General features: G+C 44.0%; 1 protein-coding gene across 4 annotated transcripts in view; it reads left to right on the forward strand.

The window, feature by feature from the left end:
- The first annotated feature begins 2,883 nt into the window (after nucleotides 1-2,883).
- Nucleotides 2,884-18,613, forward strand: part of GAB1 (GRB2 associated binding protein 1) — a 106,705-nt gene continuing 90,975 nt past the window's right edge. Inside the window, exon 1 of one of the 4 annotated variants that reach the window (XM_090288534.1) lies at nucleotides 2,884-3,990. In XM_090288534.1, coding sequence (XP_090144660.1) covers nucleotides 3,919-3,990 — 72 coding nt within the window. In that variant the 5' untranslated portion in view covers nucleotides 2,884-3,918. The remainder of the gene's footprint in view (nucleotides 3,991-18,613) is intronic. The other 3 variants (XM_090288535.1, XM_090288536.1, XM_090288537.1) reach the window with 3 other exon arrangements.

Below are 18,613 nucleotides of genomic sequence, written 5' to 3' on the forward strand. Positions count from 1 at the left end.
ATTGTGGCTTTATATCAGTGGTTCTCAACCTTCCTAATGTCGCGACCCTTTAATACAGTTCCTCATGTTGTGGTGACCCCCCAACCATAAAATTATTTTTGTTGCTACTTTATAACTGTAATTTTGCTACTGTTATGAATCATAGTGTAAATATCTGATATGCAGGATGTATTTTCATTGTTACAAATTGAACATAATGAAAGCACAGTGATTAACCACAAAAACAATATGTAATTATATATGTGTTTTCCGATGGTTTTGGCAATCCCTGTGAAAGGGGTGTTCAACCCCCAAAGGGGTTGCGACCCACAGGTTGAGAACCACTGCTTTATATAATTCTTAATGTCAGGTCATATAAGTTCTTTAACTTTGTTGTTGTTGTTTCTCAGTTGCTTTAGTTATTCTAAGTCCTTTGCATGCATTTCTATGTAACTTTTACAATTAGTTTACCAATTTAAAAAAAAAAAAAAAAAGACTTGCTGGGGAATTGATTGGAATTTTGTTGAATTTATACATCAGTCTGGGGGGAAACCGACAACTTAACAATATTATCTTGTGATTTATGAGTTCAGTATAATTTACCTTGGTCTTCTTTAATTTCTCCTAGCATGTCTTGAATCTATGGATTTACAGTTGAGACAAATTTGGAAGATTTTTTACCATTATCTCTTCAAATATTTCTCTGTGCCCCTGTCCTTTGGAGACTCCAGTTACAGGAATATTAGGCCACTAGAAGTGATCACATTTTCATTGATGCTCTATTCATTATTTTCAATCTTTTGTTCCCTCTCTGCTCATATTGTTGTGTTCAAACTCACTAATTTTTTCTTCTGCACTGATTTATTGATTGTATGCAGTATATATTTTCATGTCAGTCATTGTATTTTCATCTCGAAGTTTTGTTTAGGTCTTTGTAATATCTTCTATGTTTCCATTAAGTCATTCATTCCTCTAGCTCCCTAAACATGGGGTATAGTTACAACAACTGTTTTATTTCTGTCAACTAATTTTATCATCTCTGTCATTTCTGCATTGGCTTTAATTTTTCTCTTCATTTTGAGTCAGACATACCTGCTTCTTTCAATTTCTAATTAAATGTCAAACATTGAAAATTTTATTTTTGTTGGTCATTAGGTATTTTTGTTTTTCTATAAATACATTGAGCTCTTATTTGGGAAATTGTTAAGTTACTTGAAAACAGCTTGATCCTTTGGGATTTTGCTGTTTGTTAAGTTTTCTTAGGGAGGATCACAGCAGTATTTAGTCTAGGGCTAATTTTGTGCCTCTATTGAGGTAAAATCCTTCAGAGTAGTTTATAGGGCCTTGCGAATGGGGATGTTTTTCACTCTTGCTGGGAGAACAAGAACTATTTCTACCCTGTGTGATTTTTCCTTGTCATCCTTTCCAGTGGTTCTTTGCCCATTGTCAAGTATTTTCTTCACCTGCACCTGCTGATTCATATTCAGCTGAAGACTGGCAGCAACTGCTTGAGTGGAGGGACCTCCAGAGTTCTGATCTGAGGGCTGGTGAGGAGATCATGATTCTAATTTTGTTGACTTTGCAGAGCCCAGTGGCATATAAAGATGGCAGCTGGATTTACAGATTGGTTCTTCAGGAGAGAAAACTAGGCTGGGGGGTGGAAATTCGTGAAGTGTCTATACAAGGACAGGATACTGCCATGCATGAGAAAGTGCAGAGTGAGAAGAGAGGTGGTTAGGCCTTTCATTCTTCCTTAAAACAAGTCCGACTCTCCTCTCTTGACATCTTTCAAATATCTGGCTAAATGCCTCCTCTGGGAACACTTCTCTCTTACCCTGTCTGACCCAGTCCCACCTTCTTACCTTTCTGTTTATTTCTCTTGGGGCACGTTTTTCACAATCTGTGCTATGTAGACCTTATATTTGTTTACTAGCCTATGCCACCACGGGCATGTCACCTCAGTGAATGCAGGGACCTTTGAATGTCAACCCCCCAGCATCTAATTTCCTGCTACGATTATACATTTTGAAACTCAGAGGAACTCCTTAATATTAATGTTGTTCATAAGAAAATGATTGAGGTTGTTGTTTCCAGAAATATTCATTTATCTCTTAATATTTTTTAGCAGTTACCATTTTATTAATTTATATTACTTTCTCAAATTTGTTTTTCATAAATAAGGTTGAAAAAATATTACCATTACAGGATCATATTAAACTCGGGACTAGGTATCATAATTGTAGAACACACACAAGTAGGCACATAGAACATCCAGTAAGTTTCTCTTTTCTAGTCCAACATCCCAAGGGCAGATTTTAAACAAATACAGTCAAGTAGAAGAAATTGGGAACAAAAGGAGGCAGTGCTGAAGCTTTCAAGTGTCCCAGAGGTAGACTCAATCAAATCCTTTGGCCCCACCAAATCCCAAGAGTTCCCACCACTCTGGGAGGGCGGCTCCCGGGACCCGCCCACATGAGCCCGGGTGGGTCCCCTTCTGCCCGCCCCTCCAGGCTGATATCTAGGGCGTTCACCCCAGCACCCAGCCTTCCCCGTCCTTGGGCCCTTGGTCTCCCGGGCAGTCTCCCTCCGGGCCGTTGGGCTTTGCAGGCTGTCAAGTAGAGAAAACTCCCCAAATTTCAGATCTCGCGCATAGTACAAACTACAAAGTGACAGCCGGTGCTCCAAGATGGCAAACCCGATAGATCATTCGACGTTTCTCACTCCTCCCCGCCCCAAGCCCCAGCGGCGCTGTCCCCGACCTCAGCCTCCTTCTTCTGCTAGCGGCCGGCTGGGGCGGCGGAGGACCCCACTCCAGCTTCCCGAACTACAGATCCCAGGGTGCCTCAAGGACTCCGGCTCCCTCCCTCTCTTGCTCCCTCCTCCACCCTGTCGCCTCCTCCCAGCCCTTGTTGTTTTGGCTGGAAGCGCCCGGGCGGAGTTTCAGAGAAAGTCTTGGCTGAAATCGGAGCGGCCCGAACGTGGGAAGGGGAGGAGGAAAGGGAGGAAGAGGGAGCCGAGAGGCCAGGAGAAGGAGGGATCGGGACCCGGCGCAGGGCGGCTCAGAACCTGCCGTGCGCCCCGAGTGGGGGAGGCGGCCCTGGAGGAGCGCGCGAGGGCGCGGGACAGTGGAATCCTTCCCAAGGAGCGGAGCAGCAGAGCACCGCGTTTCTCCGCCGCTCCCCGCCCTCTTCCGCGGCCACAAGCGCGCACCCGCCCTTCGGTGGGACCTGCTCCCTTCCCAGCGCCCGCCACTGAGGGACGCCCCGTGCTTCGCCACTAACCCAGGACCTGCCCTGCGTCCACTGCCCACGGAACTCTCGCGGCTTCCCCTTCCCTCCAGCCTTCCCAGGAGTGCGGAGAAGTGACCCAGCCTCCCCCGGGGAGGAGGAGGGATAGGATCGCCCCCGGCGCACCGAAACCGACAGAGCCGGAGTGGACGCCGCGCTGGGCATTGTGTGTGTGAGCGAGCGAGTGTGTGCACAGCGTAGTGTCTGTTTCGGAAAACGCTCTGGGGAGGTCCTGTCCCCTAGGGGGCGGAGCACTGGGGACAGAGGCCCCGGGTTGGTGCCGGGGCAGAGTCCCGTGGAGCCAGATCGCAGCTGGGGGCCGGCGGGACCAGACGCCTAGCGAGGAGGCGGGCGCACTGAAGGGAGGCCGGGGTGCCCACAGCCAGCGGCGGCAGCCTCTGCCCCGAGGTGTCGGCCTCGGCAGCGAAGCCCACTTCTGCTCCAGTCCCGCTGACCGCCTGGGTAGAGGCTCGGCGGCTGAGCCCCAGCGTGCCGCGGCGGGGCCAGCCCACCCCGCCCACCCTGTCGGACTTGGGTGTGGGGCCGGAGAGCCAGATCTTCTGCGCTGCACGGCCGGCAGGCGTCGGCTGAGTCGAGAGCGCGCCCGCCTGCCCCTCAGCTTCCCCGAGCCGGAGCCCAAGAGGCGTGCAACATGAGCGGCGGCGAAGTGGTCTGCTCGGGATGGCTGCGCAAGTCCCCCCCGGAGAAAAAGTTGAAGCGTTATGTAAGTAGAGCTTTGGCTGGGGCTCCTGGGGCTCCCGGGCCTCGGCTCCCGCACCTCTACCCCGCCCGATCCCCAGCGGCTGCAGCTAGCCGCGCGTGGGGCTGGTTAGTTCGAGTCTCTTTCCTCTCGGGCCCTTTGCAACCTAGACTGTACCCTCACTCCCTGGCCTCCACTTTGCCAGGTAACTTTCTTCCTCCAGATTCCAAACGCCTGCTTTTCGGGCCTCATGGGTCCAGAAGAGGACCCGGTATTTCCAGCTAAACGTCTGCCACATGTGTTTTTATTATTTCTTTTTGCAGAGGTGGGGAGGAGAGCGTTCTCCTTGCCTTATATTTGCATCTAATCATCGTGGGGCTGCTGTGTACTAAATTTCCCGCACTAGGAAAACCGCTGAGATTGTAGAAGTCGCCAGCCCTCTCTTTGGTCCGCACACCCCTCGCTTTCTCCCGATGTGGGTTACGGGAAGCGGGCTGTGGATCTGGGACGCTGGCATTTGGCACAAGCACCTCAAGTCCGCAAAAAGAGAAAGAATGAGAAGTTATTACACGCCCTACCGTTTGCTTAGCAGGGTTCACATTTTCGCGGTTTTGAATCCAGCGATATTGGAGTTTGGCCTGGGAGCCTTGGCAGTTTGCTGCGAGAGGAGGGCACTGGGGGGAGCCTGGTGGCTGGTGTTTGGGCGCTTTGGACATGCCGTCAAGCCCTGCAGGAGGGGACAGCTGAGACCCAGAAGGATTTCTGTGATCTTTTCCCAGACCGCCAGAGTTGCTTAAATGGCATTTGTGTAATTGGTACAAGATGCCGATTATGTGTAGAAGCTGTTGGGAAAAATATTCCTTGAAAGAATCAACCTTACTTTGGTGGACATCTGTCCCCCCCTTCAGGGGTTCGGGATCTTAGCCGCTTCTCCCCCGTTGGTTCTTTTGTCGTTGCCCCACTGCAAAAGAAAGAAATGACACTTTTGCCTTGGCATACAGAGCAAATTTTTTTCTAACAAAATATATTTCAAAAGCAGAATTTATGCTCCCTTAAATATAAATTTACTACCAAGGGGCCAACACTTCTAATGGAACCTATTTCTTGTTGAAGGATATCTATGCCCAGTATTACAACGGAATTAAGTTAATCTTATTAGTTGCTCTTTGCTTGCACAAAACGAAGTGCAATACTTACCTTCAAAGACAACTGACCAGTGCGTTTCTTGTTTACTTTCTGCCAGAATTTGTTATAGACAGGTAATTCTCATTTAAGCCCTTGATGCCACAAACCCAAAGAAAATTCTCCAGAGATTTTGAATCCTTCTGAATTCTTTCTCTCTGCCTATCACAGTTTGCCTTACTATCCTGGTAGAGATGCTAACTTTATTCCAAAAATTTGGGAGAGGCGGTGTTTTTCTCACCAACCCCCCACCCCAGCTCTCAAAAAGAAGGATGTATGTGTATAAGAAGAGGAAGTAGAGAGATAAAGAGATGTATTTGTTTTGAGAAGGCACATTTAGGAAAGACCTAGACCTAAGTGATTGGGTTCTTGGGGGAACTAAAGAACAATACATTTGTTGAGACTGGCAGTGATAAAAGAGGTTTCATGCATTCTTTCACAGGGTTGGTCTATGGCTCTCTCAAAAGATGCTGCAGCACTGGACTGGGCCCCTTAAGATTAGGAAATACAGTAGGAAAAAGGCCCTGCCTCTTTGGCTTGGAAATGAATATAACATAAGCCAGGAAGAAAACCAGCCAAGCAGATTATGTCTTAACAGGACCAAAAAAAAAAAAAAAAAAAAAAGGAAAGTCCAAGTTTTTTAAAAGTTGTGATTTTATTTGATTACTCCAACAGTTTTATGGAGTTGCTTTATCTCTGTTTTACAGATAAGAAAATAGTCTACATAACTAGAATGGGCCAGGGGCAGAATTTGAACCAGGATCTGCCTGACTGATGGGGCTATAAAAGGTTAATTCAGACTAGATCATCTCTAAATTTCCTTTCAGATTATAACTTTCTAAGAGTCTGTATGAATGAATAGTAGTTTGGAATGCAAGGAAAGGGGTGAAGTGCAGATTATGTGGGCATTGCTGAAGAAACATAAGACCCTTCAAGTGGCTTTCTGAGTCTAAGAGAAGAAGGAAAAGTGAGCCCACAGTGCAAAGTTGTTTTTGATCATGTGCCCGAGCTGAGTGCCGTTTTTTGGTTTTGTTTTAAGTAGATGTTTTGAGGAACAAGATCAGTGTAGTTTGAAACCATGGGAATACTTTTAGAGAGATAATGGACTCCCTAAATTGTTTCTCTCAGGGGGAAGAATCTGCCTAACAGCTGGAGGGAGGCTGAGATTTTTCTCTTGCCTGACGGAACACTAGTGTTTTCTTCACACATTAGTGAGAAGTCCATGGAAATGGCCCCGGGAGACAGTGGGCAGGGTGGCTGTCAGAATTGAGGGGTCCAAGAAGGTGACTGGGGTGTTACAAGTTAAAACGAAGCTTGTGTGTATTTTAGCTGTCAAGTTGGCTGCCCAGGAGATTTGAAATTCCCAGATTATTGATCTTTTGGCTTTGGTATCCAGTTCAGATTGCTTTTGTTAAAGCACCTTTGACCCTTGAAGATATAGGCATGTATTTATTCCTTTTGTGCTTGTTTTCTGTTCATGTAAAAATATTTATTTTCTGGATAGAAGGAAACTTTTTTGGCCACCAAACAGGCAAAATGTTGTTTGATAATGGTTTCTAATGAATGAATGGATTTGCTGTGAAAAGATACCTCGATGCACCCTGGCTGGTGTGGCTCAATGGACTGAGTGCCTGTCTGAGAACCAAAGGGTTGCTGGTTTGATTCTCAGCTGGGGCACATGCCTGGGTTGTGGGCCAGGTATCCAGTTGGGGGCGTGCAAGAGGCAACCACACATTGATGTTTGTTTTTCCCTTGCTCCCTCCCCTCCCCTCTCTCTAAAAATAAATAAATAAAATCTTTAAAAATATATATATTTTAAAAAAACATTAAAAAAAAAAAAAAAAGACCTGGGTGCGTGGTACTGTCATTGTTAAATGAGACTTCAGGGAGTTTGAGCATTCATTCTGTTGGGAAACATTTGGCCCATGGGACTTCTAACAGTTGTCTTACTCGCTGTTTGCAGTATTTATATAGTTGTCCTAAGATTGATGTAGATGATCCGTAAGGACTCTTAAGTGACAAAAAGTTGTTTCAGTTTCATCTTTAAAGTCATCTCAAGTTATAGCCCCAGTACATTCCATTTAAGTTCCATCTTATGTTCACTGTTGACAGTCAAGTTAAGCAGCATTGCTTTTACATACTGGTGTGTTCCTCTGGTAAGGAAGCTTTTCCTGAATTTCCTAAACCGAGTGAAAGTAGCCTAAGAGAAAGTGAGGGAAAGCTGGGAGCAGTTAGCGGATTCCCTAGCCTTTTTGTCTCTGTAACTTTTTCTACCTTTGTTTGCCAATGGGTCTTGTAAGTGTTTCTTTCATTCCCTGTGAATTTTTTCAAGTCTACTAAAATTGGAGGTGAAAACTTACATGCTTTCGTTCCATTGAGCTGCTCCCATGTTGTTTCTGTCTTGTGTCATATATGAAGCCGCTGCTTTTTCAAGGGCCTGAATGGAATCATACACAGATCACTGCCTCTTGAATACAGAAAACAAGTAAACCCTTAGTCGTATGCATTCAGCAGAAGTGCTCAGATTTTGAAATAATGGCATTTTCATCAGAACTTGAAATTTTAACTGAGATAAAATGTAAGTCTGGACACAAAGGATTGATTCAGGCCAGCTGGTGATCACCCTATCTCTGCAGGAGGAGCTTCCCTCTGGCCTTCCTCAAGCCAGGACACCAAGTTTGGGCTCCTCCACAGCCTTGCTGTCAGCATCGGGCAGGTGTGCCATCTCAGCAGGAGAACCTGCTTCTGAGGCCAGGGCAAGGTGGCCTGTTAGCTGCCAGCCAGCCTGGGAGCAAGAACTCAGCCAGCTCTCGGGTGTATGTATAATCTGCACCCAGCTTGGGGCCTGCTCTTCAGCTGTCAGTTAAGAGAATGGTTCTTGTCTGGACTCCCAGAACACACCCCCAGTTCTGGAAATGGGCCTAGAAACAGAAATAGCCTCTCTGGGTGGGCACCTGACATCTTACATGGAGAGAGGGTCATTCATGGGCAGCCAGAGTAGCAGCATCTCCTTGGTTCAAGGACAACCTGGGATCTGTGCTAAGCATCAAGTCTCTGCTCAATAATGTCACTACAACAAAGAGGACTGTGATGTCTGGAAGCTTTTCCTGCCCCTTTTGGCAATTACCAGAAGCAATCAATGGATTCTGAAGCTTTTGCTTACAGGTACTGGAGTAGCAAAATTATTTTGTTGAAGAAGATGTTTTTCTTGCCGTCCTCATGTTAGTAAACATTTCATTCAAGTTCCAAATGTTTTCTTTTTACCTTTTCCAGTGTGGCAGGAACATTGTTTCTATTAACAAAGATCATCTACTACTGATTGCATTAAGCCTTTATGATAATTGATGATAGCTAATTCTTTCATTGTGCCTGGGCTTAGTGATGATTGCAAAACTCCATGTAAAAACGTGCTGAGTTCCAAAATCTGCTTGTTGTCTTTTGGGATTCAGGATTACCGTTAGAAAAGTGTATCAGCTTGCAGCATAGTTTTGAGTTCTACTGGTCTTAAAATTTGTTTTTAAATTTTTAAAAAGATCACCTTTGAACAAAATATAATACAGCAAGAATTATACTTAGGTAATCTGGTTGACAGCTGATTGGTTATTTCAGTGTTTTGTCATTGTAAGTCTGCACTTAAAAAAATTTTTTTTTTCACTTTTTTTTTTGGTAAGATTTTGTTTATTTATTTTTAGAGAGAGGGGAAAGGAGGGAGAAAGGGAGAGAGAGAAACACCAGTGCATGGCTGCCTCTTGTGTGGCTGCCTCTTGCGTGCCCCCAGTTGGGGACCTGGCCCACAACCCAGGCATGTGCCCTGACTGGGAATTGAACCAGCGATCCCTTGGTTCACAGGCCAGTGCTCAATCCACTGAGCCACACCAGCCAGGGCAAGTCTGCACTTTTTAAGGCTAAATAAAATTCCATATTTTGGAGTCAACATAAAAAATGTAGATAAGGCCCTGACCAATGTGGCTCAGTTGGTTGGGCGTTGCCGGTTCAATTCCCGGTCAGAGCACATGCCTGGGTTGCAGGCCAGGTCCCTGGGCAGGGATTGATCTTTCTCTCTTGCATCAGTGTTTCTCTCCCTTTCTTTCTTTCTCCCCTCCCTACTCTCTAAAAATAAAATAAATAAAATATCTTTTTTAAAATGAAGGTAAGAGGGGAAGGGAAGGAGGAGAGAAAGAAGAGGACAAAGAACTAAGGTAAATGACCCATGGACATGGACACAGGGTAGGGATGAATGGGGGGGGGGGGTTGGGGGACAGGGGAGAGCAATGAGGGAAAGATGGGACAACTGTTACAGAACATCAACAAAAAATGGAGAAAAAAGATAAAAATGAAGGTAAGTTCTTAATAATTTGTAGATTGAGGAATTTTAAGAGGTGATAGAGTCAAAACATTAAGTACCAGCCTCTAATTTTCTTACGGGACTAACACTGGAGAATGGGGGTAGTGGGTAGACTATCTATGGCTTTATTTTTGAAAGGTTTTTTGGGTAGATTGTGCTACTGTTTAAGGACCCCGGACTGAGTGTCAGGACCCAGGGTTTGATTTGACTTTTGCCACTACTCATGTGATCTTTCTACTGATCTGATCCTCTTATCTGTAAACCCGGGAAGGGGTAGCCCAGAGGTCTACATTCTGAACTCTTGCAGGTTTTCCAATCCTCTTATCAGATGTTTCCTTGGGAGATAGAGGCAGATGTGGAGCTTCTAATAGTCCTTCTTTTGGGGGAAATAAACCTTAATTTATTGTCCATTTAAAATAGTTTAGTGACTATGTAGAAATTGCTCATGCAGAGTTTTTCGGGGACTCTGGGTGTTTTGCTTAACAGAAATGCAGCCGGCAGCTGGGTTTCTTTCTGTGCTGGGTGCTCTGTCTTCAGCACCCAGGGCAGGGCCTGGCTCCAAGGAGAAGCTCACCAAGTCTCTGTTGACTGAATAAATAAATGAACAGGTATTTCTGGAGCTTTTGTACTGCGCCCTGTGTGGAATACAATGGAGGGAAAGGCCCACGCCCTGCCCTTAAGGAGTTTCTAATCTATTTGTGAAGACAAACTAATTAATGCACGGACATTTAAATCGTTTTATAAGACACGTTATAAAGCCAGATATGATTAGTCGCCAAATGAAATGATACGGATGATGATCGCTTCAGAGTTCAGACTGAGAGGGGAGAGAGAAGAGGCTGCCCGGGAAAACTTCAGAATTCAATTTCAGGTTCAGTTCTTGGAAGAACTGGGTCGCTGCTGGCAGAAATAGCAAAATCACTAGGGAAGTCTGATTTTCAATGAAGAACGAAGAATTCGTATTGAGATCAGATGCCCTCGTGGAAAGAATGGCTTCAGCACACCTCAGGCTCATCCGCGGAGTTGAGACGGAGCTGTGCTTCTGGTTCCAGAAGTTTCTGTTTCTGCCGTGATCTGATGCTGCTGACGGGATCCTGACCGCAAGCGAATTTTCCGTATCAGACTAGCAACACACAAAGCAACTTGTTTGGTCACCTGAATTTATTAAAATTCCAAGGGGCATGTGCTATTTAAGATTTCTTTATGTCTGTTTTGAGCTAAATAATTCATTCTGGCAAGCGTTCCATTGACAACAGAGAGGGAGCATGTTCTGGTGGGAGGGAGAATAAAAGAGCCTTTGATTGCTTCGCTGCTGAGCTCTGGCAGGAGGGCCAGCGCCGCCTTGGGCTAGCCTCTTCCTTTGGACTCTGGAAGCCATTTTAGCCCAGCTGTGCTAGTGCCAGCGCGTGTTGGAGGCCAGAGAAGAACCCCATTGGGTCCCTTTAAGCCCCGTCTAAGTGTCAGTTGGAGGGGTTTCTCTCATTTCACGTTCCTCGCCCTAACGCGTGGCTCGTTTCCACCGTGTTAGAGCTCCATCTGAACTTGCCATTTGAACTTGGATTGAAGTCACATTTCTGTGACTCCTTTTATCTACGTCTGTCCCTTAACTAAAGGAAACTTATCAAGCCCCAGGTCCCTTTGTTTCTTCCCTCTCCGGCTACCAGCTCAAGTAAAATGAGCATTCTTTTCTTCGTGAGGTTGCTCCTGGGGAAAGGGGGCTCATTGTACAGCGGATTTCTGCGTCCATTAAATACGGAGTCTCTTCAGTTGCCAGTTCTAGGGCTGGGGGAGCCTTGATGAATTGTAGTTGGAATTCAGGCCTGTGGAATTACTGGGAACTGGAAGTTTGTGAGCATTCCAGGCTCGTTTGTGTGACAAGCATGCTTTACCTGAAAAAAGGGCTCTTATATTTTAAGCGATTCTTTTATGCATTGGAGCAAAATTCTTCCTAACTGAAGAGAAGAATTCTTGCTGAACGCGTGTGAAGTAGATCCCAGCCTGCTTTATAAAAAACAGTCAGGACTGTGCACTGAAATGCATGTTAGGTCCTTATCGCTCTGATTACAACTTGTCGCTGCCAAGCCCCGTCCTGCAGTGTTATCTGGGGCAAAAATTTTCCATGTGGTTGTTTTTAGCAGAGCTACTTAGTATATGCAAACTGCACATGAAGATGTAAGTTGCAAAGAAAAGAGCTTCTAGAAGAGGCCATGTGAGTTATCTTAACTTTTTTCTACCATTTAATTGTCCTTAGTGTGTGTTTCAGACATTTTTATCATATTTCTGAACTGAGTTTTTCTTATTTTTACATACTGGAAAGAATGCCAAATTTACCACGAGCTTTTCTTATGGTGATTTTTTTTTTCCTCCCTGCTTTTTACTTTGAATTCATAGTTGGCCTAGGTAATTCCCTATGTGTTAAAAAAAAAAAAAAAAAAAAAAAGTCCCAAGTCGGGTTGGGGGAAGGGCTATATTAGTCTATGAATTAAAAACAATATACCGAGAGACTCAACATGTCTTTTAAATGTAAAAAATCTTAGGTCATTTTTCTTTTGAAGGAAGAAAAATACTAATCTTTGCTTTAACTATGCTGTTCATTTTTCTTTTCCCTCTTTTATTTATTTTTCTTTGTTTTTGACTCATGTAGTCTACATATTTTTGGGGGGGGACAGTATTATATGCTCTTTAAGAACATCTCACAAGAAAAAAGAAAACATTAGAGTTCCATTTTACTTTTGAAAAGTGGCAGGAAGATCATCTGGTCTCAAGGCGGGGCATGTTAATTAACATCAAGTCTTTTTAATGTTCCCAGTTTCTTGGCTGCATTGCATATTTGTCATTATTGCTTAGCTACTACACAGGATAAGCAGGTGAATATAATTTTAGTTCAGAGATTCACTTTTGTGAAATGAAAATGCAGGACCACAGCATCACGAGAAGGTTGGGAACTCAACCTATTTCTGTTCTCATTTTTATTATTTAATATATCAGTGAGCCAGTTGCTACATAATTCTATTTGCTAACTTGTTTAAGTGGCAGAAAGATGAAAGCATTCTTTGTCCCCTGGATCCCTACTCTTTTCCTCTTTATTTCCACTTCTTCCTCTGTAATATAAGCCTGGCCACAAACATCACAAAGTATGTGCCAAAATCTGGACACACACGTTCTTTTACCTTTTCTCCAAAAAGGGGGAATGAGTCTTGCCCTGTAATGTGGTAATTGAGACTAGGAATGATAATGGTCCACGGGCATGTAGATTGTTTTTCTCTCCTGAAATGCAGTTTTAAGTTACTGCTGTATTGGAAAATGTGGTTGGGCCACTTTCTGACTAGCAGAACTCCTCCCCAGATGAATACCTGATTGAAGAATGAAGTGCCTGGTGTGCTTTCTCAGCTCCAGTCCATCACATTCCCATCAGTGTCTTGGCCAGAGTCTCACAGTAGCTAGGATGAAAGTGCTTCTGGTTGGAGGGATGACCCATTTGACTGGCAGAAGAGAAGTGCTTTAATTTTTGACTTTGGGAAGAGAAACACTTGGTAAAAGGCCACCTCCTGTGTTTTGAATTCCAATGGAGTTACATAGAGCGTGAGGAGGAATGATCTCCGCATTTCTCTTGGGGAGTATTATTTGAAGCCCCTGCCCTCTGGCAAAGTTATGATTGACCCCAAAGTTGTGTAGGAGTATTGGCTTTTACAAGTTTTCCCTGACGATTTCAGGTTTAAGTGCTTGAAGTGTTGAGAAAGGTAAAAGGAATTACTGAACTAGTACAATAAGAGTGCAAAATATTTGGGAAGGTGATTTGTTCCGAGTGATGCTATTACATAGAATCAAGGCTTTCTGAGTAACCTTCACTTGATATATAGGTCATTTATCTCCAAAGAAAGGGGCACAAAATTAAATTGCTGCTGTTGAATAGTATTCTTTTTCCCTCTCTCTTCATTGAAGCAAATAGTCAAAACAGGAAAAGCAAGCCAAATATATTTTCAAATATATTTTTCACTCCATAAGATGCACTTCTTCCCCTCATCCCCCCAAAAGTGGTGGGGAATGGCTGTGCATCTTATGGAGCAAATATTGCATCACAGACCGTGATATGTATTACCTGACCTGGGGTTCCCAGAAAACTAGAAGAGTACTTGAACCTTAAAGTCTCTCCTCATTTGTTAATGACAGTGACGATGGTTCTTAATACTGCTGTTGACTGCTGTTCACTTTACATGGTTGAAATATTATTCTGTTATATTTTATTAAATATTTTAGTAAACCATTTGGTTCAGATTTTTTTTTTTTCCTTGTTTTCCTCCTCTAAACCAAGGTGCGTCTTATGGTCAGGTGGTCCTCATAGTGTGAAAAATACAATATATTGTTCTAGGTGATTTTTATAATGACCCACAGCATACAAAGTAGGTGTATACACATGATTTGTTTACAAAGAAAATTAGGGCTTCATGTATCATTCTTTGGTGTTTGTTACTGGATATTAATTTCCAGAGGACAAAGGTGGCATTTGTTCTCTGTGTCTAAAATGTACAGTGGGGTACCTTGCACAGCCTCTTGAACAAAACGACCAAATAATCATAGGACTTTCAACCTAAAAATATAAATCATCTAGTTCAATGTTTCCTCAATCTTTTCTAACCCATTTCTCTCCAAGGTATTGTTTGAATGTCCTTGGACTCTTCATCCAGTTTTACTTTCTATGACGTGTATCACTGAAACAATAGCTATAGTGAATATCTTTTCCAATCACACATATCTCCTCCTCCGCTAGTCAAGAGTTCAACCTCCTTGTTTTATAGGGAGTGAAAATTAGCCTCTGGGAGAGTAATAGATTTGTCCAAGGTCATCCAAGTTAATCAACGGCTCTGGCAGGGCCACACGTCTCATTTCCCAGGTCAAGGATTCAGAAGAAGAGGACCAAGAGGACATGTCTCTACCTTCAGGAGTTCATATGGTACCAGGGACTTAGGATACACTCACTGCTGCAAATCATATTATGATCAGTGAAGTGAGACGGAACTCTAGGAGCATATAGCAGAATGAGGTGAATTCAGGGACTCTGAAGATTTAATGAAGGTGGTAAGAGAGATTTCACCAGGACTTTTAAAACAAGGATTCAGTTTTCAAAGATGGGGCTTGAGTGAGACTCTGTTCCTCCCTTTCCCAGCCAAACGCTTAAGTGGGCTTTGTGCATTTGGCTGTTCCTTCTTCCTCACCTGCCACTCCCTTCCTAATGGAAGATAGCCCGGGTCCTTCTCCACCACTCTTGTCTAAACAGCTCCCACTATGGCCCCTGGTGACCTCTTGGTTGCCAAATCAAGCAGAACTGGATTTAAAGTTTTTGGTTCTTATTTTTCATGGGACTCCTGATGGAAATGACCAACTCCTCTTAAAGTACGTTCTTTCCTGTGCCTTCCTGATAGCAGGCTCTGGCTTCCTCAAGCATTGGCGTTCCTGTGGGTTCTCGTGTACTCTGTGGATGGTCTCTTCTCCCGTCTCTCACTGCTAGCAGTCCTTTGTCTGTAGTGAGTTTATGAACATCTGATAAAAGCTCTGAGCATTCAGTTTCCACAGAATCCTTACAAACTTGGATGCAAGTGTTCCTATAACCTTGCATGTGTTCTAACCTTGAAAGCGCATCTGTGGATCTGAAATGCCTCTGAATTCTATGCAGGCTGAGGATTTGAAGATACTGGCTCAACCCATTTCTCACTCCGTGTCTGCGGATCTGCTTAGATGTCCTGCAGCGACTCAGAGGCAGCATGCCCACAGCCTGTCCCTAGACCCAGTCCTCTTACTGTTCCCTCTCAGTCAGTCATGCCACCATCCCGGGTCTGGCAGCCTAAGCCAGGAGGTTTTTGTTGTTGTCCCTCCCTCATTCTCCACATTCAGTGACCAAATCCTGTCCGTTTTACCTCCCAAATATCTCTTGACTCACTGACTCCTCTGTTGCCTATGCTATTTTTACCTTTCTTCTGGATTGTTGCAGGACCCAGTTGTCTTCCTACTTCCCTTCTTTCCCCCTTTCCAAACTGTCCTTATCAAGGTAGCCAGCCAGCCTGACCTTTCTGGACATAGATCCGGTAACACCACGCCTCCGTCGGAAGCTGTTCCGCAACGTTCCTTTGCTCTCAGCAATGGTCAGACCGCTTCTCGTGGCTTGCAAGGCTCTGTGACGTGGTACCTGCAGTGCCTCCAGAGGTTTTGTTGCTGCCTTCTCAGTCTTGCTTTCCACATCAGCTCTCCTGAACTTCAATGTCCCAAGAGGGCCCTGTGACCTCTCACTCTGGCCTTTGCCTGTGCTCGCCCCTCCTCCAGGAATTCTGGGCTTTCTCCCTTTTCTGCTAACTTCTGCTTATTCTCCGGGGCCACAGTGTGACTGTTGTGAACCTCAGGTACTTTTGCCTTCATGGGCACCCCCCACCCCCTAAGAAAAAAAGAATAAAAATTATATTTCACAACTGCATCAGTCTGAAGATGAGTATATTCCAAGCTGATTTTAATATTATATATTCATTGTTAGGAGGGGGTTATGTACCGATAAACCCATAGGTTGAAAATAATCTGTTGAAGATGCATTTAATCCATCTAACCTACTGGACATCGTAGCTTAGCCTGGCCTATCTGAAACATGCTCAGAACACAATATCCAGAGTCACGGCAGCCCAGCCCCCTGTAGGGTAGGGGCTGCTGAGTCTGTGGATCGCCTGCCCACCTGGCTGGTTGCTGCGCTCGCTGCCGCTCTGCTCTGCAGCATCACGAGAGAGGATTGTACCCGTGATCGCGAGCTCGGGAAAAGATCAGAATTCAAAAATCGAAGTGCGGGTTCTACTGAAGTCAAATAACTTTTGCATCATCATAAAGTTGAAAAATTCTAAGTCAAGCCGTTGTAAATTGGGGACTGTCTGTATTCATTTTTTATTCTGATTTTAAGAGAAATGACTATCAAAACACTTTCTGTGGGTTCCTACAAGCGTCACGGGCCCTAGCACTGTGCCACCTATACCTGATGGAGACTCTGGCCTGTTAAAATGGACATAAATGCTTTGGAGATTCAACTGATTGATTATGACTAGAGAGGGTGCGGAGCCCACTTAGTTATTTTGTTATGTGGCACTTCTGTGATGGTCTGGATGACTTACTACAACAATATCAAGATTTTGCATTTTAGTCCTTGGAAAAATGTATGGAAAACAGGGTGATAAAATGTATTTATAATACACACACACACACACACACACACACTTACATATTTAAGAGTAAAAATCATGAGATTTTTCATGGTGTCAGAAATATATTCTGTGAGCTGTTCCACTAATATGAACATTTGTTCATGATGTTTCTGTGGTTTTTAATGGGAATGGGGAGGTGGTTTTGCCCCAACTGGGGACATGTGGCAGTGTCTGGAGACATTTTTAGTTGTCACAACTAGGGGTGCTACTGGCTGTTAGTGAGTAGAGGTCAGGGATGCTACCGAACATGCCACAATGCACAGGACAAACCCCACAACAAAGAATTACCAGGACAAAGTATCCGTAGTGCTGAAGTTAACGCTCCTGTAGAGGCGTTATTCACAAAGCTTGGTTTCTACATCTGTATTGTGTATTTAGTTTATTTCCCTGTGATTCCATTAAGAGCCATAATTCATGTGCAGGATTGTGTTGTAGCACTGGCACGAAACATTTCTTTTTCTGACTTCCATAAGGTTGAGAAAAGCAGTCACCAAGGTGACTGAGCTTTTGAGCACCAGAGGTTGGTGCTGTGTGACCCTTTCACACGGGCTTATATAATCAACAAAATTTCTCTCAAACCGTCTGTTGTCATTTAAGTCGTTACCGAAATACTCATTTTGCTCTTGCTAGTTCTACCTAGAGTACAAGCATTTGTTGTCTGGGTGGGAAGGGGGCTGCTGAGTCATTTATTCATGCTTTTTATTGCCTCTTGGCTTGAATATCACCATTCATTGTTCACAAGCCACCCAGCTTGTTTACTTTTTATAAATTACATGTAATCACGCCTCTTGCAGGGCTGGCTGCTGTAATTGGCAGTAGCCACAGAGCAGGGCTGACAGGTCTGCGTTTATGCTGATGCCTCACATTCAGTTCCTGTTGTCCTCTCCGTGCTTTCTTGCCTCTTCCTTCTGTGTTTTAAAGGGAAAGTGAACAGAGAACCACCACCAGGCTCTCTCTTCTCAGATGCTCTGATGGTAGTTGTTTCCAGCTTGGTACAGTCCCTGTGTCCTTTGGTTTGGGGAGAGTCAAGGGTTTGGGTCAGGGCTCCTCAGACTTCAGTGGATGTAACAATCACTTAGGTAACTTCTAAAATCAAGATTTTTTTCACTCGGTTCTTTTCATTCACTTCTTTTTTAAAAATTAAGGTATACTTGCTGTATAATATTATATGAGTTTCTGGTGTACAGCTTAGTTATTCAACATTTATATCCCTTTGAAGTGATCACTGCGCTAAATCTACTAAATCTAGGTAGAGGTCCAGAAAACTATATTTTCTAATCCAGACCCCTGCTGATTCTCATGTAGGTGGTCCTTAAATTATACTTGGAGAAATTCTGAGTTAGATATGGAGGAAGAAAGAGAGAAGGAAGAAAGTCCAATGGAAGTAAATACATACAACAAGCGGCATAGGGAGACAAGAACCCAAATTCAGAAAGTCATTTAGCCTCTCTTTTGTGAGATGAGGGAAATAGGCTATAATGCTTGAAAAGGTATGTGCTTAGTGTTTTCTCGCAGTGCTGTAGATCAGACTGTCTCCTAATGACATATTTAGAGGATGACAAAAGTGAAAGGAACTTTTTAGAAAGGTTGGAGTATGAGAAAGTACCTAACTGTTGCCAGGAAGCTCAAAGGACGTTATTAAATCAAGGAAGGTATTATATAGGTATCGATATAAAAAAAGAGTATGTGTTCCTGAATCAAGACTTTATAAGTGACTTAAAATGAAGACGAGACATGAAAGAGGATTAGCTGTTCACCTGAGTTCTGGTTATTCTGGTTATTGGATCTGAAAGCATGTTATTGAAATACAGTCCAGATTTCCTGGACTAGTTCTGATTTCAAACATTCTTTCCCATTTTCTTTATTATACATGTCTGGTTGGCCCAAATTT

Source organism: Furipterus horrens, unplaced genomic scaffold (genome assembly GCF_987537825.1).
Source record: "Furipterus horrens unplaced genomic scaffold, mFurHor1.1.pri manual_scaffold_10, whole genome shotgun sequence".
In the NCBI taxonomy this organism is placed as follows: Eukaryota; Metazoa; Chordata; class Mammalia; order Chiroptera; family Furipteridae; genus Furipterus; species Furipterus horrens.